Source organism: Aythya ferina (genome assembly GCF_964211825.1).
Source record: "Aythya ferina genome assembly, chromosome: 13".
NCBI classification, from domain to species: Eukaryota; Metazoa; Chordata; class Aves; order Anseriformes; family Anatidae; genus Aythya; species Aythya ferina.
Window position 1 is genome coordinate 7,450,865 of NC_140311.1, and position 23,616 is coordinate 7,474,480.

General features: G+C 37.2%; 1 protein-coding gene across 10 annotated transcripts in view; it reads left to right on the top strand.

The window, feature by feature from the left end:
- MAP7D3 (MAP7 domain containing 3) overlaps positions 1–23,616 on the top strand; it is a 47,328-nt gene that overhangs the window by 20,445 nt on the left and 3,267 nt on the right. Inside the window, exons 7-20 of one of the 10 annotated variants that reach the window (XM_084534277.1) lie at positions 4,119–4,220; positions 6,697–6,795; positions 7,217–7,315; positions 8,402–8,527; positions 10,620–10,765; positions 11,127–11,257; positions 11,821–12,068; positions 16,842–16,977; positions 18,047–18,227; positions 19,417–19,521; positions 19,782–19,835; positions 20,259–20,352; positions 20,882–21,080; positions 22,034–22,329. In XM_084534277.1, the coding sequence (XP_084390403.1) occupies positions 4,119–4,220; positions 6,697–6,795; positions 7,217–7,315; positions 8,402–8,527; positions 10,620–10,765; positions 11,127–11,257; positions 11,821–12,068; positions 16,842–16,977; positions 18,047–18,227; positions 19,417–19,521; positions 19,782–19,835; positions 20,259–20,352; positions 20,882–21,080; positions 22,034–22,329 (2,016 nt within the window). Of the gene's footprint in view, positions 1–4,118; positions 4,221–6,696; positions 6,796–7,216; positions 7,316–8,401; positions 8,528–10,619; positions 10,766–11,126; positions 11,258–11,820; positions 12,069–16,841; positions 16,978–18,046; positions 18,228–19,416; positions 19,522–19,781; positions 19,836–20,258; positions 20,353–20,881; positions 21,081–22,033; positions 23,267–23,616 lie in introns of those variants that run through there. The other 9 variants (XM_084534279.1, XM_084534274.1, XM_084534278.1 and 6 more) reach the window with 9 other exon arrangements.

The following is a 23,616-nucleotide window of genomic DNA, read 5'->3' on the forward strand; positions in this document are numbered from 1 at the left end:
TTTCTATGCACAGCATGAATCCCTAATTTTCTTCAAAATTAGCCACTTTCACTGTATTCGTTTACCTGTTAAACGTGTTCCTTAGATATATAAATATTTTTATATATATTATCTCTATGTATTATCTATATACAAATATAGATAAATCCAGATAGCATATTCCACATTACCAAATGTCTTGGAATGTAGGATATCACATTTGTCATGGGCGTTTAGGAAAGCATTATTTTTTTCTCCTGAATTCTTTTCTACCTTCTCTAATTTAAAAGCTAAATTTTATAACCAACATAAAGTAATGCCTTTGCTCTCTTCTAATTTATGTGAGGAAAAGAGTCCTGTCTGTCCCTTTAATCATGAAGACTAGAATCACGGTACTGCTGAAGCATGTTACAAATAAACACTGTCTTCCAACAAATATGTTCCTAATGTGAAAATAAACACTTAAGCTGTACCTTATGCTTCATGAAGTAGCGACAGGAAGGACATGTATGTTCTGCTACATTAGACCAATTTGAATAACTTGGCACCAATTCTGAAAAAAATGACTGTAGAAATAAACAAATAATGCAGTGTTTGACCAAGACACTTTTATGCACGCTGTTTTAAATTTCTGTTAGTCTTTAGATTGAGATTTCAAACATACCTCTGTCTTTCCTGGGCTGGATAATACGAAATCGTGATTGGATTCATTCTTGTTGTATTTATTCCCGTTTCAGGATTGTCCTTGGCTTCTTAACTTTCTGGAGCTCATTGCTTAATTGTTGTTAAAAATCTACAAAAAACATAGGATGCATAAATCCAGCCAGCCTTCGAGTAAAATAATCTTTATTTGATCCCTTTCACCTTATATTTATATAATTGGTGGAAAGAAAACAATTACTTTTAGAGTCTGGAATGAGCCCTGCTGCATTACATCATTGTGGCTGAGTAATGCACCTGCTCTGACAGCATGTCTAAAGCAAATTTCTATAGGGTATTTTTCCATCATCAATTTCTGTGGCAGATTTGGGATTAAAGTCTCCATCTCCATTTCTTGAAATGAAAAACACTGTGGGGCAGATTTCAAATATTCTTTATTGTATATACTTTCTTGTCTTTTGTGTTGCTGTGCAACAAAAATAAGAAATCAGTCATGTCCTTCCATGAACCAGATATGCCAGTGGTAATATTTAGGAATGTTGACTGGTAAAGCAGTGTTGGTGGGTGATGGAGATAGCATGCTCTGGAAAGTAAACCCCATGTAACTGAACATTTCACCAGCCATCAGGCATTCCGTATTATGTACAGAATGTGATTAATTGAGACTGCACCAAATACCCCGCTGATGGTCTGAAATTTAAAAATTGATGAAAACCCTAGAGTCTAATGTTGCATTAATGACATTGCTGTCAGTGCTAAGATGAAACATGCAGGGTGTGGGTCTGCCAAGAAAAATGGCAAGGCTGTGTAGTAAAGCATCCCTGATGACAGAGTCCTTATAAATGAGGGAGGTTTAGTGATGACTGCTAAGCAAAAGTAGACATTCAGGTGCACTTGAAGTGGAGACTTGTGCTATTAGAATAAAAAGTGGGTTGCAAGCTTTTCCCCTTTCTAAATAGATTCTGTGTCCCCGTACAAACTCGGAAGGAGCTACAAAACAGATAATTTTATTTTATTTAGCCTAATTTTATGTGACCCCAGATAGGCAGTGTGCCAGTACCCTCTGTCTCTCAGTGAAACTTGGCTGGAAGCTAGGGTTGAGAGCTGCTTTCTCAGTGATATTTGTAAGATACCATGTTCCATAGCTCCTTCCCACATTGCCAACCTTGATGCATAGTAATCATGTTCTTTCTTTGGCTTTGTTGCTGATTTTTTTTCCATACCATTAAAAAAAACAGATGTTTAGTACCTCATGAATTATACTATGCTTTTTCCAGTTCAAGTTCCTTGTTGCAAATAATTTAGCTTTCCCATCAAAGTACAGAAGTATTTACATATGTTACCAGGCTAACTTACTTGAGAAAATCATGTTTGTCTTCTAAAGTTGTTTAATAGCGATCTGTCCAAAACTTTGAGGTTTTCAGAAGCAATCTTGTGCTTGAGGTAGGGGAAAATATGAGGCCATCTGATCATATATTTTCAAATGTAGTGCTCAAAAAAGCATTGAGTTCTAACAATTTTAGGCAATTAGCACAAAGTAAACTTTTTTGTAAATAGGAAAATTCAAATATCTGTATGATATGCTTTACCAATTTGATTTTTTCCAGTCAAGGTGTCAACTGTTTTTTTTATATGAACAGTCGTGTATAGACTGTACATTTTTCTTCCTAGTCTTCTAGCAGCAATTTCAGCACTTGTCTCTACTAAACAGCACAGTCCACCTTCAGAACCTGTAAACTTGCTGAAAAAGAGGTATTTTGCATAGTGTAATTTTTCTCAAGGCAAGATTTATTTTTCAGCCCTCTGGGTCTCGGTAGGTGATTGACTAAAGCTCATAATTCATGTAGGTACTGAAGTCTTAATTTGAACAAAGAGAAATTTATATAAAGTATCTCCATGATGTTAGGCATTTGACTCACGTGTGCTTAAATTAAGGCAGGAACAGAGTGGTTTTTTGTTGTTGTTTGTTTGTTGTTTTTCAAACCAACCACTAGATGGGAGTGTTTCCCTTTGGAAAGACCCAAATACAAAAATTACAAGTTCCTGGTTTTTGTATATGAACTCTTGCAAGGCTGTTTTAGTTATCAGAGTACTCAGGCTTCATTCAAAAAATACCATTTTTGTTACATTAGGAAAGTATCATCTAAGCTCAGATTTTGTTTCTTAACTAGATTGACTAAATTCCCTTTTCTCTTACCCCATGGAGACTTTCCTTTTAATTCACTGTGACAACAGCTTTCCATTTCTTTAGATTCAGCTTCAGAAGGTGTGTTCCACTTCACATGGGTTCGCATTTGCTGCTTTGAGAGGGAGACCCTTAGCTCCTCATGGTGCTTTAGGAAGTCTGGGTTGGGTACATGAATCAAAAGTAGAGGTAGGGCTGTCCATAGGAACGCTTGTGCCCTGGCTCTTGCTGTAAGGAGCTGCTAGAGCACACTAGCCAAAGGGAAAAGAAGTTGCCCCTGTGGTTAGTAGTGCTGTTTTTTCCTTTGGCGTTTCGTATGCGCTGATGAGTTCGTATTAATCATCTTTGCAGTCCAATGTACCAGCACAATCAATTATTTGTGTTAGAAGTACAGAACTTTTGGTGTTTATTATGCTAGTCCGTAATGCTTTACATGCATTATCATATTCTACTTACTGAGCTTCCATAGCAATAGATCCGTGCTTTTTCAGGGCTTTCATGCTTTGGAGTAGTGTTCATCCTGAAAGAACATTATTTGAAATTAAAAAGCAGGTCTTTATCTGGCTTGTGGTAAACTTAAAATTTTGCAGTGTGAGTTGTGATTTTGTGTGTTTGTGTGTTTGTATACTCATATAGAAGAATTAGTTAATGTCTCAAGGTGTAGTTGTTTCGGAAGAGTCGGAAAGCTGGTTGGAAACATGAACTTAAGGAATAGCTTTTAGGAAAAAAAAAAAAAAAAAGGAAACTTCTGAAATAAAACAGCCCTTCAGAAATAATCAGAAATAAGAATGCTTTCTTGACTTTCTTCAGGACTTGGTTTTATACTTCCAAAAGTATTTATTTTGGTTTGTTTTTCTTAACTAGTGAATGAATAACTGTTTTGACATACCTGAGTGGAAGTTACAAAGAAGGAAATTACTGTTATTCAGGTTTTGTTGTTACTTTCTCTGTCTTGCCAGTTTAGTAACAACACACAATCTCAGTAGCATCTGTCTTCATGTATTACGAGCAGAGGGTTTAAAAATCACTTGTTTGCATACACATGCTTAAAATCTATGCTTTACTGTACTAAAACTAAACGCCTTTCCTCTGCATGTTACAACTGGTATTAATTGTATCAAGTACAATCAAAGGAAAACAAACAAACAACAACAATAACACTTTTGTTTCTCATTAAACAAAACTTGAGGTAGCTTTCAGGATGTAATACTTCTAAAGTTGTTTCCAAGGAAAATGTGAAAGGTTCCTCTGCAGGTATGAAGATGAATTCTAAAGTAACCACTTCTTTACACAGCCAGCAAGCGGTCCACCTCCACTGCAAACCTCAAACAAACAGAAGCTGTCATGAATAAACGTTTATCATCATCTGCAGCACTTTTAAATGCTTCTGATAGAAGTAAGTGTTTGTGTTCCTGCTGGTAGCAGGTATACTGCTTAACTGTTATTTGGGGAGGAGACATGAGGACAAATGATACTCCTCTTCCTCCCTTGATGTGTAATTCACTTCATATTTTGATCTCAAATGCATTTCATGCAATTTGTTAATCCAGCTTGACTGTTCAGGGCTTTGACCCAGTTGATGTGATCTCTATTAGAGGAGAAGAGTAACGGTAAAGATTACTGTCTTTTTTATTATTATTATGTTTATTTCTGTAATCATTTTACTAAAGTCAAATCTTGGTGAATGATTGGTTCATAAATCATTTCCCATCATCTTCAGGGGGTTGCATGCCTTAAATCACATCCTAAAATTTCAGCAAACTAAAAATAGTACAAAAGTAAAGTTTAAATTTTGTTAGACAGCTTTAGTCATTTGCTTGCCTGTGGGGAGGAAAAAATCAACATAGTTTTGGCATCTTTCTTTTGTGCAGGTCCTGTACTCTATAGACACGCTTTCTTTTTAATCTTAGAATTCTGCCTTAACCAAATAGAAAAGAATGCATAAAAAACTCTTGACACTTCTGGGAGATTTTTGGATGGGAGGAGGTTGTTTTTGTTTTGACCTGAGGTTCTAGTATGATTGTAGCTATAGACTGTAGCACTGTCATTTTCTAGCCCAATAAAGACATGTAACTTTGATTCTGATACACAAATTATGCATTTCTCAAACTGTTAGTACACACCACTGCTTCCAAGCATTCTGAAGTCTATCTTACCGTGTTAATGATTGTCAAGAAATACAAGTGGACTACAAGATAGCTATTCCTTTAATTTTATTTTTGAAGGGTTTCTGAGTGCGTTTGTGCTCTTGAGATCCTCTATAATTTCTGTTGCTTCCAATCTCATTTTTGATTTCAAATGTAGGTTTGATAAAGTTACTAGCCACAGTGTGTCACATTTAAAATGTGCATCACTTGACTAGTTTTAACAGAGATCTAGAGGGATGGGATAGATCTCTGTTTTTTTAATTCTGACAGGCTTAAATGTTTCACTCTTCTCACTTCCTCCTCCCTTCTGCCCCATCCCAATATGTGTTCACTACCTGTATTGAGGAAACGTGAAACAGACCTTCCAGAATGTAACATCAAGGTCATTCTGTAAATCCTAATGATCTGCCTTCTTCAATTAAAAATAAAATAATTATTTAATTTGAAAAAAAAAAAAAGAATTGTACTAATCTACTTGTTAAGAAAAGTAAAGATTTGTATTAGCACATATCAGCTTGTTTTAGCATGAGACTTCCTTGTGGGAATCTCTTCTGTGTTTCATAGGAGCCTGCCTGTAACAGAAATGTTTCTTCCCAAGGTAATGAAAAGTATTAATAAGCCAAGAGCTGTTTAATATGAACAGTTAGGTCTACACTGAAGTGTTCTGTCAGTCTTACAACATTTGATCAAATTAGCTGTGCTAGAAAAATCTCTAACATAGACATGGCTAACAGTATTTTTGCTGGTTCAGGTTGGAAGGTGATGCAGCAGAAAAACTTGTATTCATGCACTGTTTGCTTGGTAGGGAAATTGGTGAATATATCTATGCTGGCATAGCTGCAGGGGCAGTCTGTCTGAGTCACTGGAGACTGCTTGTGATCTGAAATGATATTTATGTATAATGTGTCTGCAGGGTTCAGCCTGGGTATGAGTCAGAAACAGGGCTGTAGAGTAGAAATTAAGCATCTAACAAAGGAAGTCAGTAATTATCAGCTAATTGGGATTGCTTTCAAACTTACTGTCTACTGTGAAATCCTTTGTGAATCTTTGTATGCATTGGAGAATAAAATCTCGGGTGGTTTGAAATGGAAGAAATTTGGATAGGACTTGTGACTTCTTGGATTAGCTGGATGTAGAGGGTGACTTACTGACAGATTTAGATCACCACAGCAAGTTAGAACAATTGCTCCTGGTCTGGTGTTCAAGAAGAAATGCCTGTTTGGTGGATGATGACGAAATGCAAATCGTAGAGGAAAATACGGTCACAAAATTGACCAGATTGCTTCTGCCGCGTGTATGTGTCTGGGAAGGTGAAGGAGCAGAATGCATAAATGAGAGAAAGGAACTTGTTTCTGGATCAGTGGAGTATTTATTCAGCTGTGTTAATTCTGAGCTGTACACTTTGTTTCTGTCTCTTACTCATTCAGAATGTGAGCAGAGGCCTTTTTAAAATTATTTATTCAGAAAGGCCTGCAAAGATGACGTCAGTAGCTCAAACGAGGTCTGTTAAGATCGGCATTATGTCTCTGTGATAAGCAGTGTACAGGAGTATAAGATATATGCATACATGGAGTGATTCTTCCCTATTCCAGTTTTCCTGCTTGTGAAGGATCTATACTAGGAAGTGACTTAATTGCAATTCTGTATATAAGGGAAGTGGGGCTGGTGTTGGAGGGGACCTTTTAGGCTTTTCAACAAAATTAATCCATGCACTTTCACTTCCAGGTACCACAAAGCGAAGTGCCTCATTAAACAGGCTGAATAACAAAGTTCCTGTACATTCTCAGCAGTCAGCACTCAAAGGTTCACAGGTGGAACAGAAAGGTGCTAGAAACAAGTTCATTTTGAGAATTGGGAGACGGTAGACGGGGTATTGGAAATTGACTTTAAACCACGTCCCAGGTTCATTATCTGGGTTTTTACTCATGCGTTCACTGCTGTAGGTGTGGTCTATGCACTGTGGCGTAAATATTGTTATGCACATTCCAGTGCCAGATATTAGGTGATTTCCTAAAAACCAGACTTTAAAAAGTGGAAGGGGTGGAGGAGGTGGGGGGCTGGAGGGGCAGAATAGACAAATGCTAGCCAAACCATTTCACTTACAAGAAACTACTGGTTCATAATTTTTAGATCAGTGTTTTCAGCTGATTTCTTGGCAAAAGCAAAGCATGAGAATGACAATTTAGAAAATCATATATATATAAATACTTTGTTAAAAATAATCTTCCTTACGCTTGGTCTCTAGGAGGAACAGAAAAGAAGAGGAGCACATCTTTGAATAGAATGAGTAGTAAACCCCATTCCTCTCCTGAACTAGAAAAAGTGAAAAAGGAAGAAAAAACAGGTGGTTGTTTCATAAAGCTGAATATTTCCTTTAAAAAACATTCACAGTAAAGTTTGGATAGGCTTACCTTCACTAGTTTCCTTTGGTTGTTAAATCTCCAGGACTTTTTAAGGGCTTTTTAGTTATTCAGTGGTAAAGATAAAATTGTAAATAGTAAAGATTAAATTTCTAACTTGGGGCAGAAAAAAAAAAATGCTGTAAGAAGGATTTGACTCTGTTAGGTTGTGCTCTAAGTAGATTGCAGAAAGTCTCTGCTCAGGAGAGAGGTATATTTGAAAGCTGGTAGGATTAAGTGTAAGATACAGTAAAAATGTTAGTGATGTTTTCACTTCTTAGTTAAATCTTACTTTTGCTTTCTAAGCTCTCTTTCACTATTCAGTTTAATAGCAACTTCTCTGCTCCTGCTGCTCATTTAAACTTTCTGCATGTGAATGATGGAGGAAACTGGTTTCACTTCAATCTCCTTTGTTCTGTGTATTCCCCACTAGGTTACAAATATCTTTTTTTTTTTTTTTTCTAGGGATTCTTTCTAAAGCAGAAGACTAGCAACTTTTCTAACTCTTTTTTTCCCTTTAACAATTCTGAAACTTTCCTTTTAGCAGCTGTTGCCAACAGTGGAAAAAACATTATTCTTTTTCAGAATCTTTCCTGTTCGAGAGATTGATGAGTGCTGTCCATTTGTCTGTGCAAATGATGCCTGATGATAACCATTCACTTTGGCTTGAAAGTCTTCTGTTTATATCAGAATAACCTTTCTTGCAATGTAGAGTGTATAGCTCTGAAGAGCTGTGTCAAAATTTTTCCTATTTTGACTGACTTCAGCATTCATCCCTGTTGTATGCATCTGTCTCCGTGTATTAAATTGATTGCTATTAAGCAAGCCGAGGACAAGTGCAGCATAAGAGATGGCAGTGTTTAATCTTTCTGTGCTATTAGTTTGGATTTCTCTCTCCATGACTTGTATTTTTCTTCTAAAACTGCTATGATTTGCAACAATGCTCACAAACCTCCTTTGCTTTGTACTGCTTGTCTTTTTCATTATATGATTTCATGTTGGATCCTTTTTGATTTGTTCCCATCATTTAGCTCGCCGCTCCCAGGTCAGTCCTCTGGACAGTAGCGTTATCAGTCGCCTCCTCGCCCCTACACAGGCATCCTTAGCTAGGAGTAAAAGTGCTGCTACATTATCGGCTGATGGACAAGATCCCTCAGGTAACAGGAGGGCAGCAAAGTGAAAGTTTTTTGCAGTCGTTCTTCAAGCAAGAACTTAACATGATAGTTGCTAACTGCTGTGTTTCAGTCTGGATCAGACAGTTAATGTATGGTTATGTATAATATTACTTATCCAGTATTTTCTTTGGTCAGTGACAACTGATTCATATGCTATGTTGCGTGTTTATTTAGTAAAACCAGAGAAAAACACTGGCTTTTAAAACTTAAAGAGTGCCAGTTTACTTGGTTTGTGGAGAACCAAAATTCTGATACTTGTTTTGTTTTTTTCCTTTTTTTTGTTTTTTTTAACTGACTTGGAGATCTGCATTTCGGTATATACTCAAATGAATCTGAGAAATACTGGTCAGAGAACAGTGATAGGAAATTAACAAAAGGGAAGAATAAATATATATATCATTTCAAAGGAGGCTGAAAGAAGTAAGTTCAAGGCCTAAATTTCTTTAGGGGGAGAAACTCTTGTAGAAACATGGCAAAGGGGTTGTCTTAACATAAATGCAGGGAGCACTGAGCTGGCTGCACTCAGAACGACGAGGAGTAGCAGCATACCAGAAAGAGTACATAGTGGAGAAACCCTGTCTGGCCCAAGTAATTTTACACTGCTCCAGACTGAGCTGGTAAGCTCACACAGTGGCTCAGTGTAGTACTAGCAAAAGAATCTCTACATCATGTTCTGTTGCAAGGAAGGCCTAGCTGCATTCCACATGTCTTATTACTGGTGTTAAGTATGCCCCGGTAAATACTTGTGTGGAACCAATGTGGAGTCCTTTCTCCTCTCTTACTTCATAACTTGCATTCCCAGTTTTGCTCATTTCTTTAGTGTATTCTTCCATCTTTTTTTTTTTTAATCTTATGCCACTTAACTTGGTCCTTGTTAATGGTAACATTTCTGCACTGCTCCCCTTGTATAATCAGGTTTTTGGTTCATAGTCAGTGGTCATGTTTTTGCGCAGCTATCTATGTGCCACTTTTATTTTATCATGAATATTTCAGATCATGTCATGTGGGGAAATACCATCTTTTTCACCATTACTGACAGCATGTGACTTATTCACTATTGCTGAATTAAAGATAACTTTTACATTCTTATCATTTTACTTAGAAGTACTTTCTTCTTTTTGGTAAAAAACTACCTGTGCTTTAGCACAAACTAAGCACAAACAGAATACAGTTCTCCTTCCACAAACGCTGCAAATATAAAAATAAAATGTATTTTCCATAAAGTTACAAAATTAAGTGCTGGCATCTGTCACAATTTATTCATACTCTAGAAAAATCGCTTGTCTTATTTCAGAAGTAGATTTTTACATATATGTATGCTTGTCCATCTATGATTATTTTAGTAAAAGTAGTAATTAGAAGATATAATTTCTTTCAATAATTTATTATTTGTGAAGAGATTGACGCCTAAGGTAGAAAAGCTATTTTAGTTTAGCAGTTGATTCGTCTCTCTTATATGTTTATTTTACACCACTTAACTTTGATTTGTTAACGTGGATAAAGGGTGCACATACATAGTAAGAAAGGGGTTAGAGAGGCAGAGTAGAATAAAATACTGTTGCATAAATGCTTATTTCACAAGAAATGTTTGTGAAGTAATGCTCAGATTCCTAGAGTAATTCTGCTTTGTAAGTACATTGTGAACAGAAGGAAATTTTCCTCCATGAGTATGGGGGGAATGTACTTAAAATTTGAATGAAGAATTTGTAAAGAATCATGCTAAGCCATTAAAACTGTTCTGAAGTATTTGTGATGAGATGCATCTTGACTGAAATGAAAGTAATACTGGTGTATTGCAAAATCAGGCAATGTTTGGAAAAGCATTTTATTTTTATCTACTTCAGACTCTGCTTTCAGAATGGTTTTATTCTTAGTGCTGTTGCTTCCAAAGTACTAATCGTGTGGTGGTGGTGTCTGTGTCCATGACCCATTGCAATGTGCACTTCCTGTGATGTTTCTCTGTATGGTTTCTAACACACACAATCTTTCTTTCTCTCTTTTTCCCTCTTTTCTCCTATTCCTATGCTGTGCACTTGGTTCTTGTTTTGTCTTGTCAAATTCCTAACTTTTATAGAATCTCACCTCTGTCCTCGTTCAGCTTCAGCCAGTTCCATCAGTTCCCCAGTCCCAACTCCTAAAGTGCCCGTGCGCAGTCGTAGCATCGACAGATTGAAGCCCTCTGTACCCTCATCTGATGCAAGTTCACCAGATTCAACCCAGGTTTGTTCAAAATCCACAGGAATTAGGTTTGTATTAATCTGGGGGTTTGGAACAGTTCAGGATTTGTGTGTGTGCTTTGTTATTGAGATGTCTGATAGTGCGTGCTTCAAAAACATAGTATTGAAATAGAATTGAAATTTTATGATCCTTGGTCTCTCTGGTATCTTAATGGCAAGCTGTTTTCTGCTTATGGTTCCTGAAGTTTCATTTAGGTAACATAATGACTGGGTCTGTATTTTGGAACATAAAGGAAATGTGAAGTTCATGTTTTTGAGGAGTTGTATGTTTGTTGTGGTAGCAGCTACCCTGTCTTTAATGTATCCTAGAGTGAACATTATTTTATTATTACATATCTTCTTAGAAATCAGAGATGGAAAAACCATCCCCAGGTTCTGGGTTAAGACGCCCTCCCTCACCATCCGTGTCTGCCCGTAGAAGATCCCCTTCTCCTGCTAATTTGGTGAAGCGTCCTCCATCACCTTCTACAATCAGGTATGTGTACTGGTTAAATAGCTTACTCAGAACAAAATGAAGGCCGCTTCCTGTCTCAAAGAAAGCTGTGCTGTTAGAATTCAGATGACCTATGCTACACCGTGTTGATATACACAAGGATTTCACTTGTGGTCTGATTTCTATTTTTTTGCACGTTGAGGAATGCAGCACTTACTTAAGCCTTTGTCTCCTTTGTGCAGACAAACTACTCCTCCTTTTTTGTATGATCTTTGCACTGAAACCAATAGGAAGCATGCAAGCTTCTGAATAAGTCAATCTACCTGTATTATGGTAGGAATTCCTTAGACTGGAATCACAAGGTTTATTCTTGACATGGAGTAAAAGCAGAACTGATCTAAAAGATCTGCTTGGATGTTAGTCCTTTAGTAGGGAGCCCAGGCGCCCAGGGTATTTCAGAATCCTCTGTTTAAGATTAATGAGGAAGGCAGCAGTATTTGTGTATGTATTTTAAAAGCAAGGTGTATAATACAAACTAGACCACTGTCCTCTGTTGTGTATTTGATTTTTTTGCTGATATCCCTGAAAAATATTCTTTACTTCAGCAGACAAAAGACTCGCCCACCTTCACCTAGTATATCAAAACAAAGGCCACCATCTCCTACTCCGATCTCTAAACCAGCACCCATCCAACGTCCACCTCTCATACCAGGTGTTATAAACATTACCAAAAAGAAAAGTGAAGCAGAGAGCAAACCAAAGGAAAAGAGCACAGAAGGAATGGGACAAGAGCAAGGTGCTTCACCAGCCTTGGACAGGGATGCAGTAGCAGCTAGCACGAAGACCAAAGAAGGTGAGTGCATCTCCATGACTGAGACTCTTATTCAAGAGATCTCCAGCATATACTAGAACTGATAAAATAATTCATTCATGAGGCAGACCACTGGAGATTAGGATGCTATAAGGTGGCTTATATAAGGCTTATATAGTGATTACATGATTACTTATATAGTAGTTTTATGTGGTAGTGGATTTTAGTGCAATAGTTGGTTTATTCAGCTTGGTTATTGAAGACTTAAGTCAGGAGCTTTCAATATTATTGGTTGTACTATAACCTTAAGAAAAATAGAAATCCTGTTTGCCTTCTGGACTTCAGGTTGTTGAGAGATCTGTTAGCTTGAGGCTTGCAAAGTCAATAGTTAAACTATACAAAGGTCTTTCAATGCATTCAATATTTCTTATAATTGCTTGCGTAGAAACTTGCTTGTGGGAATAAATCAACTATTGGTACATCTCTGTCTGAAAGCCAGTTCTCACAAAGCTAGAAGGCTGCCTCAGTCTGGATTTCAGTGAACATGCTGCCTCAGGGAAGAAGTGGTCAGTGAATGTGTCACGCTGAGAAATTACTGTGGTAGATTAAGGAGAGCCGCATACTGGATAAACAGTTAGTCTCCTAGTCCTTTTCATTGTGCCAAGTAAGCACAGCCTCTGTCCCTGTTACTGGAAGAACACCATGTGCCATCTCCAGAACAGAGTCTGGGAGAGCCTTCTGATGAGGTCTTGCAGGCATTACTCTGTGGAGAAGGACTTAGGGGAGACTTAAGAGGAAAAGGTGGGATCTCTGGAGTTTAAACTACAGCCAATGGGCAGTACTGAGGGTGAAAATCCTTCAGAAATAGGTAAGTGGGAACATATGCTTGCTGCACGTTACTGCATGTACAGTTCCTGTTGTGCATTCCTCAGCTGCTACAGTTGTCTGTGATTTTTGAGACACTTCCTGACATTATGTGATGTTGGATGTGAAATACTGTTAGTCATCTGAAGAACTCATTTATGGTATAGTTCTTTGAGCATATGTTCCTGTAGAAGGAAGCTCAGATATTGTAGTCAAATGTCAATGAGTTGCATATGTGTCTTCAGTGTCACGTCACTCATCTTTGCAGTCAGAATGTCCATCTCTCGATGCACATTGTGATAAGCGTCTTGCATGCCTCAGAGAGGGCATAATCAATTGTTAATAGTGTCAGCAGTTGGTTGAAACATATAACATGTCCTATTCCTGTATCTTCCAGTTCTGGAATACAAACACCTGTCCTTGTTCCTTGGATGCTTCACCTGTCTCCTGTCTGCACTGATTTCTGGAGCAGCATTAGCCCAGTTTATCAGTTTCCATTTTATTTAATTGCTAATCTCCAAGCTAGCCATCTTTGTAGTGGTTGGTAATGGGACTGGGTGAAGCTCTTCATCTTTGGCACATATGAGGAAATTGTGGCCATGTTCTTCAACCTAGAGATGATTTGGTTTATCTTTTTCAATGTCTTAGTACAATGCAATATTGCCAAGAGAGGCAAAATCTTTGCTCTTATTAAAAAAAAAAAAAAAGTTGCTTTCACTTTTCACAGTGTGTGCAATAGATAATGAAGAAAAGGGACTAATGATGGACATCTGTGTAGACAGTTTACCTTGTGGGTTGGTGCAATACCATATTTCAGGCAGCTTCTGAAATCAAAGCACACCAATGGCATATGGCAAATCAGTCTCCAGGTCTTGTAGGTTCAACCTAATTTCAGCTTTGTGTACTTCTGGCTTCATACCATCTCTTCACCCTCAAACTAAGCTTGATTGCCTGTTGCTGACAGACAGCAATCAAGTCTTTGTCTTGCTCTTTGTGTCTTCATACTAAAATACACTGTTCTGCAGTAAAACACTTTCTTATTTTTCAGTGACTCGGAGCAGTTGTCATTTCTGGCAGCAGCCTTTCGCAGCTTCTTTGAGAGTTAAAAGGCTTGTTTCAACTTTAAGCATAAGTGCTCCTTCATGAGCTCTCACCTTATGCATGATGATAGGTAATAAACTATCATGGAGCCTTGCTTCTTTTCTATCTAAATAGTGAAGGCTTTGGAATATGATTCCTAGATTAACTGTGAATACATGACTTGCCTTGAAATGATCAGGAATCCTCCATGTCTCCAGCTAATAGTACAACACAAACACATTTGTGCTCTTGTTGTCAGGCTAGAAAATAACAGTCCAGTAATGAACTGACACCAGTTTCTCCTCACATAGTAGATCTGTGTAGTACTCTTTTCATCTTGTTAAAAAAAAGTCCTGATTAATGGGAGAAGAGGAGGAGATTCAACTTCCACCTCTTCTTAAGTTACAGGTTTCCTGCATCCTTTCTACTTAGCTGGCAGGATAATACTGCTGGAGAGGAAATACTTAGAGCAGTCCATATTCCTAATGGCTGCAAGAATCTTAAAAGCACCTCTTTGCCTTTAAACCACAGGCTAGAACTAAGTAAGATCGGCAGATCAGCTATTAGTCTTTTAGAGGCATTTTACAAATGTTCTGAGACAGCTCTCTCACCTGTTTCCCTCTTCACCTTTCTATCATGAAAATGACAGAAAAGAGACAATAATGACAGGTGGGAGTACAATGAAAATGGAGCTGAGTATAAAACTGTAGAATAATATTGTTAAGGCATGTTAGCCATCATGTTGGGAAGTCCCATGTCCAGCCCTATGGAAACAGACTACAAAGGGCATGAAAGCACTATTGAAGTAACCATATGGGAATTGTCAGTAAAGTTTCAGCAGTTAAAATGCAATAGAAAGATCTTTCATAGACTTGAGGTCTCCTATACTTTTTGTTTTTATGCTCCCCCTGTTCTTTCCATATCTGTGGTATTCTGAATATTTTTTTGACTAATTTTCTATCATTTTTGATACCAGATATTCGTAGTATTTCAAGCTCTTATTACCATGTTATAATCCTAAAACCTATACCTGAAAAGCCTAAAGCTGTTAGGCTTCTTGCTGAGGACTAATTTATCTGTTTTAGATTCAGTTTTGATGGGGGAAAGAGTTAAATCAACCAATTTTGATATTGAGATTCCTGTAGTGTCAAAATGGGGGTGTTGTGCTGGTTGCTGTGCAAGTGCATAATGGAAGATGGTCTTTGATGTAAAACGTGTCTAGTTTAACCTGGCAAGACATTTGGGTGGCAAAGGAGAAGAGAGCCATTTTGATTTTCTTTAGGGTTATATACTGGCAACATTAAGTGTTGCCTCCCCCCTTTAAATGAAAAATTTGCAGAATATAGAAAGAAGAACACTTAGTTCATGCAACTCTTGAGTAGGCAGATTCTGCTAATAGTTCTCACAACTGCAAGGAGCCGATCTTTCGTACTTGAGGAGGAGGTGGAGGAGGTTCCCTTTTGGCAGAGCTCAGATTTAGAAGCATCGTGGTTGGATTCCTGTTTGTACCGACATAGCTGTATTTTTGCCCAAATAAGATGCAATGTGCGTTCTGAGGAGGAGCTTCAGTTTCAACATTGGGTAAACCTAACTATCAGAAAACTTTCCTGTGACTGCTCTCTGTCAGTGTTGTAATCCTTTTTCTGGGACTGCAAGAACAATTTTTATGCACAAAGCACTACTATGATTCAGCAATTAAGAGTGTACTCAGTGAATTATGCCCTATAGCTGCAGGTAGTGATTATGTGTCCACAGGATTTAAACAGATTTTCAGGTATTAAAGTGCCTAATGATGGCATTGTGTTTTGAATGACTTTTCTTTAGGTTGGAAGCAAAATAACGGATGAAACCCTGATGTCAGTGTTCATGAAAATTAACTTGGCTTGAAGGCTTTCTAAACTTAAGCAAACATATATGTGCTAATTTGTGAGATATTAAAAAGAAGAAAGACACATCCTGACCAATGTTACGGTTCTGTTGCTCTACTGACACCAAGAGTGAATATTCAGATGACCTCTAGTAATGGTAGAACAGTGTTAATTCTATAGAGTGGGATAAAAATCATAGTTATTTCAATATATATTGAGAGCAACTGGGTGGCAAGGGATTTTTATTTATTTATTTAAAATATAATTGTATTTATAATATATTTATTTATTTATAATAGTATCTCTGAGGTTCATAACACCAGGCAGGGTGAACAAACAAAAACTGCAGGGCTATATAAATGTCTACTAACCTGGTGGCTGGGTCTGTTTTGATCTCTATGTAAACCGGAGAATGATTTTTTGCTAAAATATGATATTGCTGAAGGCATTAGTATGTGCCTTCAAGGCCAAATTAAATAGGTGATTATTTGCATCCAAAGATACCCTATAAATATGAAGGCATTAATGTTATTCATTTTAAAACTTCTCCTGTTTCACATTTCCTCTTTATAATCATGGATATGCATTCAGTTTTATTAGAAGGAAGTTAAATGTATTTCCTGAAGCAGTATTTCTTCAGTTTTCTTTTAAGCGTTTCTAATTGTATTAGAATAAAAATATCTTTTTAGAAATACATTTTTAAGTTCCATGGTAATTGGAGAATACCATTAAACGGTATTGTCTGAAACGTGGCTGGAATGCTGTAGTTGAAATGATCTGTTATCAGTGTTAGTGAGATGTTGGTGCGCTGCCGCCTTCTCTTTAGGACTGCCCTTTGGCTCTTGTGGGCCTCTATACACTGAGCATACTTACTGAGTGATGAGTGCTGATCTAAAAATATAGTGGGTTGGTTGGCCAAGAAAAAAGTCTCACAGTTATAACGTCTTTCTTAATTTTAAGTTGCTAGGTCTTTTTAACAGCAATTTTCGTTTAAACGTTGCAGAATCAGGTAGCAAAGCAGTAGCAGGGACCACCACAGCTGAAGAAGCTGCTAAAATCTTGGCAGAGAAACGACGTCTGGCACGAGAGCAAAGAGAGCGGGAAGACCAAGAAAGAATTCAGAGAGAGGAAGAGGAAAGGTAACAGTTCAGGAGAAGGAAATGTTTTCTTTGGTGGGTGTGGTTGAAATGGACACTTCAGTTTTACATTTTCCTTAGCATTAAATTTGAGGTAGGACAAATTGCTGTGTGTATCATTAATCTATACCTCAGTATATATGTAATGCATGGTCACAGTGCAAATCGCTGCTTCCTTTTCCTAACAGTCACCAGTACTGCTTTTACTTCAAATCTAAAATGTGTTTTTACGCCATTTATATTTGTTTTGTTGTCTTGAAATATTCAGCCTCTCTGTATGAAACTTTACTTCAATGAACTCAGAAAGTGAGTACATTAAATCTCATTTTAGTGATCCTAAATCTGGATCAGAAACGTAGTAGCTAAATAATTCAAAGCAATAAATCAGTATACATTTGGTTCATCACAAAGAATTTGTTAACAATAACAATTTTGTGCTGGCCATCTTTACTCCAGGTCATAGAGCAAAGTCTGCATAAGGTCCTGTCTAAGCTTCTCTGTACACTATGGAGTATCAGATTTTGTCTGTTTTCTGCTCACTGGGTATTAAGCTGTCATGAACTTTAACAGAGTCTGCTACAGATCAGAAATATATCACGCCCTTATTGGATTAGATCTGATGTGTACATCTGCATGATCTTGCAGTGAAACACCTGTAGTATATCTCTGGAACTAGGACTATAGAAGAAAAACTGTTTTAGAAAATTTGACGAAATTTGTTTGTCAGTGATTGAGAGCTTCATTCATGTTTTGGATGCAGGTGGTATTTATTAAATAGTTCTCTCTTAATCCAGTTCTCAATCAGACATTCCATTATTGGAAAAGCTGGCTTTGGACTTGTCTTAATCAAGAACATTTAAGTGTATAGATAGTTTCTTTCAAGTTATTCTGCTTTTTCCTTTGACTGGTCTGGATGGTGGCATTTGTAATTCCACACCAGAACGTATCATTATGCAATTATTCTATGATGGACAAACTGAAAACTTTCTTGCTTTCCTAGTCTGCCTCACATGCATGCACACTTTTAAAGAAGGAAATGTCCAGTCAGTAATCTGTATCTTGGAAACACTAGAATCAGAGAAGAAGAAATGGCCAAGAGAGCAGTTGAAGAAAAAGCACGACGGGAAGAGGAGCTCCGCAAACAGGAGGAAGAAAAGAGAGTGGCTTATGAAGAACAGCAAAGACAAGCTGAAGAGGAAAGAATCCGTCGAGAACAAGAAGAGCAGGAAAAACTTGCAGAGCTTCAACAGCAGGTCTGTTTATTTGTACGATTTTAACTGTGTTCCTTGTACAAAGCTGCTGACATGTTTTTGAGAGGGTTGTCTTTTATTTTCTTTCATAGAACAGTTTTGACAAATCTCTGTGAGGAATGATATGAAGTAGAGTTCATCTTGTCCGTGACAGGAGATTGGTTTAAAGAATATCTTGCAGTTCTTCCTTGTCCTAGTGTTGTATGTGTTTTCTTCCCACATTTGATGAATTCAAGTGTGGGACAGAGGCAGATATTTTGGAAGTTTTCAAAAAATTTTTTTAGCCATCTGGCATGTTACTTTGCACACACAAAAGTATTTGTGCTGAGACCACTTTACCACTGTACTGCTGTGTATTATAAGAAAACGGTCTGTTTGGAAAGTCATCCAGCCTCCTCTGATTCCAGATGAGCAAAAAGAAAGATTGGTAGTGTTTCCAAGTCTGCTTTTCCAGTTGCTAGATAGTCTTCCACAGCTAATATATGTGTACCTTTCCAAAGGCGTCTTTCTAAGCGAAGGAAACTGTTTTGAAGAAAGTGGACTTTCTTTAAATGAGATTAATTTTGAAATTCAAGGCAGCTTTACAATGAAGTGATTTATGTTTAAAGAGTTGTATCTTATGGACAGCATTGAAATGTGTCTCTGAACGTATCTTTAAAAGCTTGCTTAAGTGTAGTCAACACTCTAAGTAATTGTCATATGCTTTTATTTTCTTTCCAGTCATAGTGGAAAAGATTTTCCAGTGTAGAAGGAACAGAAAATGCTCAGCACAGAGTATCTTGCAGAGTATACCTCACTGCCAAGGTTTTTAAATTAACCTTGAAACATACAGAATTCAGTTGCTGTCCTGTTACTTCATAAATTATCCTTCTTAGAAAAACTTCATCCTGAAGTATAGTTTGAACTCTGACTAGCTAAACAACATCCAGAAGATTTGCATAATTGTAATAAAGAATTGCAATTCTTTTCAAGTCAGTTTTTAAATGTCACAGTAATATAAATTTCATTTCAGTAACTGTATCATTGGCATTTAGCTGCAATGCATGGTACTATTAAATAGCGATTGTCTGCCACTCCTGTCTATCTTAAACCAGAATCTGTAATGGCTCTGCTTTTAGCTCTTGGAATTGAGTTGTGCATAAGATGCTCTTTTTCTTTCCCTTTTATTTTTTTGGCCTTGCTTTGTTTTCAGAGAGAAGAAGCTGAAGCAAAAGCTCAAGAAGAGGCTGAAAGACAGCGGCTGGAAAGGGAGAGAATTATGCAGCAAAATATGCAGGAAAGGCTTGAAAGAAAAAAGGTATGCTGTTTTGAAAGGAGAAAGGCTTCTCAGCCTAAAGTAGTTGTTGAAGTGTTAGTATTAAACTAAGCAGGCAGACTGTCTCAGGTGCATTTAAATAGAAGTAGTAGTATTTTTAAAGCTAGCTCTGGCTTGTGAGCTTTAACAACAGTGAATAAAGTAGTAAATTTATTAAATATATAATTCATGTGATGAACATTTAAACCAGAATGCTGAAACATAAAACTCTGTCATTGCAAATATTCTCCCCATTTTAACAGAGAATTGAAGAAATAATGAAGAGAACACGAAAATCGGATCAAAACGAATCCAAGGTACTTGTTTTCTTAGATCTGTAGAATGACCCTTCCCAGAGAAGGCCTTGTCTTCTACCCGATATTCCTCTGTTATCTTTGAACAAACTGGCTTCCATATGAGGGTCAAAGTTCTGGCACACTAGAGTAACGTTCAGTAGCTTTCCATGGCATACATTCTTCTGCATTGCTTGTTCAGACCAAATGTCTTTGCATTTTTGTTCTAGGCATATAGAAACAATATGATCTGGCATTACCACTTGCAGATCAATTCCAAAACCTACTGATTGGTAATGATTTTTTTAAAAATTACCCATTCTTCTTGGGCTTTGGGCTAGCCTCTGGAATAGCATGAGAGCTAGGATTGAACCATTTGTGAAATGCTGTGAAATGCAAGCAATTGTGAATAAGCAAGCAATTATGAATAACACTTTCTGAATTCAGTTGCAGAATGAAGGGAAGTCTTCCTCCGAGGTTATCGAGGGAGAAGACATTGAAGAGGAGGAAGAGTTGGGACTTGAGAAGACCAATCAATCAGGTAAGGAAATTTGATGAGAGATCTAAGTCGCTGCCAGTGTCTCAGTGTTGTTTTAGCAGTGTTAAAATGTCACTCAATTTATAGCATTGTGATGATCTGAGACACAAATTCCAGAAATGTCACAATCTCTGCTTAAATAGAGTACATAGTTGCCAGTTATAATAGAATAATCCTTATAATAATATATATCTTATAATATTATGATAATAATACCATAACATGTAATTAATATATTATAATATTAATATTATAATATTAATATAATAATCCTTATAATAGAAGCTATTCAGAATTATTAAATGCAAAATGATTTGTGTATGAAATGCATGTTTTCTTTTTACAAATGTATTTTGAAAGTGAAAAACAAAAATCATGTTGTTATAGCTTGCCTTTAGATTAATTTCTCTACAGAAAGAGAGTGCATCAAATTTTGGCTAGGAAAGGTCATTTTGACACTTGTATTTTATTCATTTAGAACAGCATATCTGTTACTGAAGCTCTGTTTTTGTTTTTTCCTTCATACTTCCAGGAAAACTAAATGGCGTTGACTTACTCCAGGAAGTCAAGGGGGAGACAGAGGGCTGTTTACAGACTGCACATAGCTTGATCTCTACAGAATTTGAGCAACAAGACATGTCAGAGTTGAAGGCCAATGAAGTATTTATGAATGGGAGCGATTTGAAAAGCGATGATGGATCTCTACTCTTTACTGAATTAAAGGATTCCAGGTGAGTCTGTGTAGGTGGCTGTTTTATTGTCAAAGCAGTTATCTGTCACACAAGAAATCCCTCTGTGTTTAAATTCAATTTACTACTGTATGTAGCACTGGATCAAATTTTGCACCCCACTAGTTTTCTGGTATTTCTCTGGCTTGCTCTAGGCACATGGTATGTACATGCTGTCAGTTTGCAGGTTCTTGCAGAGTCAGTTAGCTCAGGGTAACTGTTTGTTTAGATGACACCATGTTGACAGTACAGGCTTTGCTAAGTGATACGCATAGCCAGCAACATTGCAGTGTTACTTGTAAAGAATGGTATTGACTTGAAAACTTTTTCCATTGAAATAGCTAGCAGTTCTTTTCATTAACAAAATATTCAACAAGGAGAAGGGGGGATGAAACTGAAAAGGAAGAATAACCTACAGGAAGTTCTAGAACAATTCTAGTTGTGCTGAAACAGCAGTTAAAACACAGAAACCTCCCTTAATGGGATTTTTTTTTTGGTATTTCAAATTTTATCTCTTTAAACATAAAGTTATTCCTATGTAATAGTGGAAAACGTGTCCTCTCATGCTAGTTCCATTTGCTCATCTAAATGCTAAAGGTTTAGAAATGACATTGCAAACTTTTATTTTTTTAATTAAGAGGAGAAATGCACAGTGCTAAAATTAATAGAGGAGGGCTTCTTTAAACTTGCTGGTTCTTCATATCATTTCTGGAGCCAGACCTTACCTGAAAGTTATTAGTATAGTAAAAAGTTGTTACATGCTGGTGGGTCGTTCTTCACCACTGGCTCTTGGATGGGAGATCCCATGTGGCAGCTGGAAGAGCTCGTCTAGGGATGCCCTTCAGAATATGCACTGCTTTGCAAGCTGTGTAGACTGCTAATTCAGCTGGCCTGTAATGAATCTAAAGAGTAAATATCCAGAAATTGTAATACTAGTATCCATTTGCTTTTTCCAGCCATCCTGCAAAAGAAATGGTTATTGATGACTCAGTGAAGTTGGGTGTTAATGAAGCTGATCATACAAGTGGACTTATTCAGAATCTTAATGGAAAATCTGATTCATGGACTTTTGAGGAGTTTATTGACGTTGGAGTACATTCCAGGTCAACAAAACTGAGTTCAGACAGTCTCTCTGCTGATAACTGTAATCAAAACTTGAATGATGCTGCTACAATACCTTCTAGTCCCAAATTGGCTTATGAGGAAGATGGTGCAGTGAATTCTTTGACCAAACCTATAGATTCTTCATCAGGTAATCCAAGCTGATTTCCCTATCTATCCCCTCCTCTGGCTGGATAATTAACTTTGTTGCATTTTTATTCTCCTTGCCTTAACTTCAGCTTCTTATTTTCAAGGCACTTTTTCCAATGTGTAGACTGGAGGAAAAGCTCCTTCTTTAGTGCTTGTAACTTGAATTCTGTCAAAAGGAGTCACCAACTGATGCCTTTTTAGGGATTTGCTCTATACAGCAGCTCAGGCCTGACATCAAGGCTCTTCCAAAGACACAGCTGAGCCCCTGTGAAGCTCCTGTTTCTCCTATCAGCACTCAAGCCCATCTGTTGTATTTTAGGCTTCTTCTAAATCGTCTTAAATGGCACGTTACTTTTGAAGATACTAACAGTTTAAAAGGTGTCTGATGTAACTCTACAGACAAGACCTGGCTGCTTTCCCCTTTCCACTCCTAGGCATGTTCTGTAACTTTTTGATGCTGATCTGCATGGTCTTAAAAGGTCTTTCAGGCTCTGGCAAGATATTAGCTGTCTTCTATACTTACCATAGAATAGTCTTTCACTTCACTGATGGGTGTAACACCAACCTTAAATTCCACCAATGGTTGTATTGCATTTTGGGAGGAGTAATAAAGCTACATGCACAATACTCAGAATTTTCTGAAAGAAACAGGGTTGCATCTGAAGCCAAACGTACTTGACAACCCAGGCCCTGATGCAGTACAGCACAGTGTGTCAGAGAGGCTTCAGCATGCTAGTTTTCATAAGACTAAACTGCTCTGTTGTCGTAGCTAAACCCCAAATGAGCGTACTCACAGCAGGAGATCTCTGTCCACGAGATAAATGACTGCGTGAAGAGTTGAAATAAATGACAGTGGGGAAAAAACAAGACTTGCTATCTACATTTTCTTTAAGTGATGTGTAGCACCTTTTTTGATTAAAGTATAGCACTTTTCTAGACTGAACTGTTTCCTGAGTCTCCTCTGTCACTCTGCGTCATCTGAGTTTTGGTCTTAAGGACATAGTTATATTGAGACTTTCCTCCAGGCCTCTACTGTGTAGGCTGTGGAAATAAAATGATTTAATGTGATATTGCTGATCACATTTTTTTTCTGATCATTCACTCCTTAGTGAGGAAAGAGTTGCCTTTAATTTTGAATGTAAATGTGTTTTGAGATAATCCGTTTTAAGAATTGTGTATGCAACTCTGGAAACAAGTGCTCATATTTAAAAAAAAAAAAAAAAAAAAAAGCTACTATGTTGATTTTGGACTGTGAGTTACTAAGTGGGTCTGTGTGCACCCCCTCACA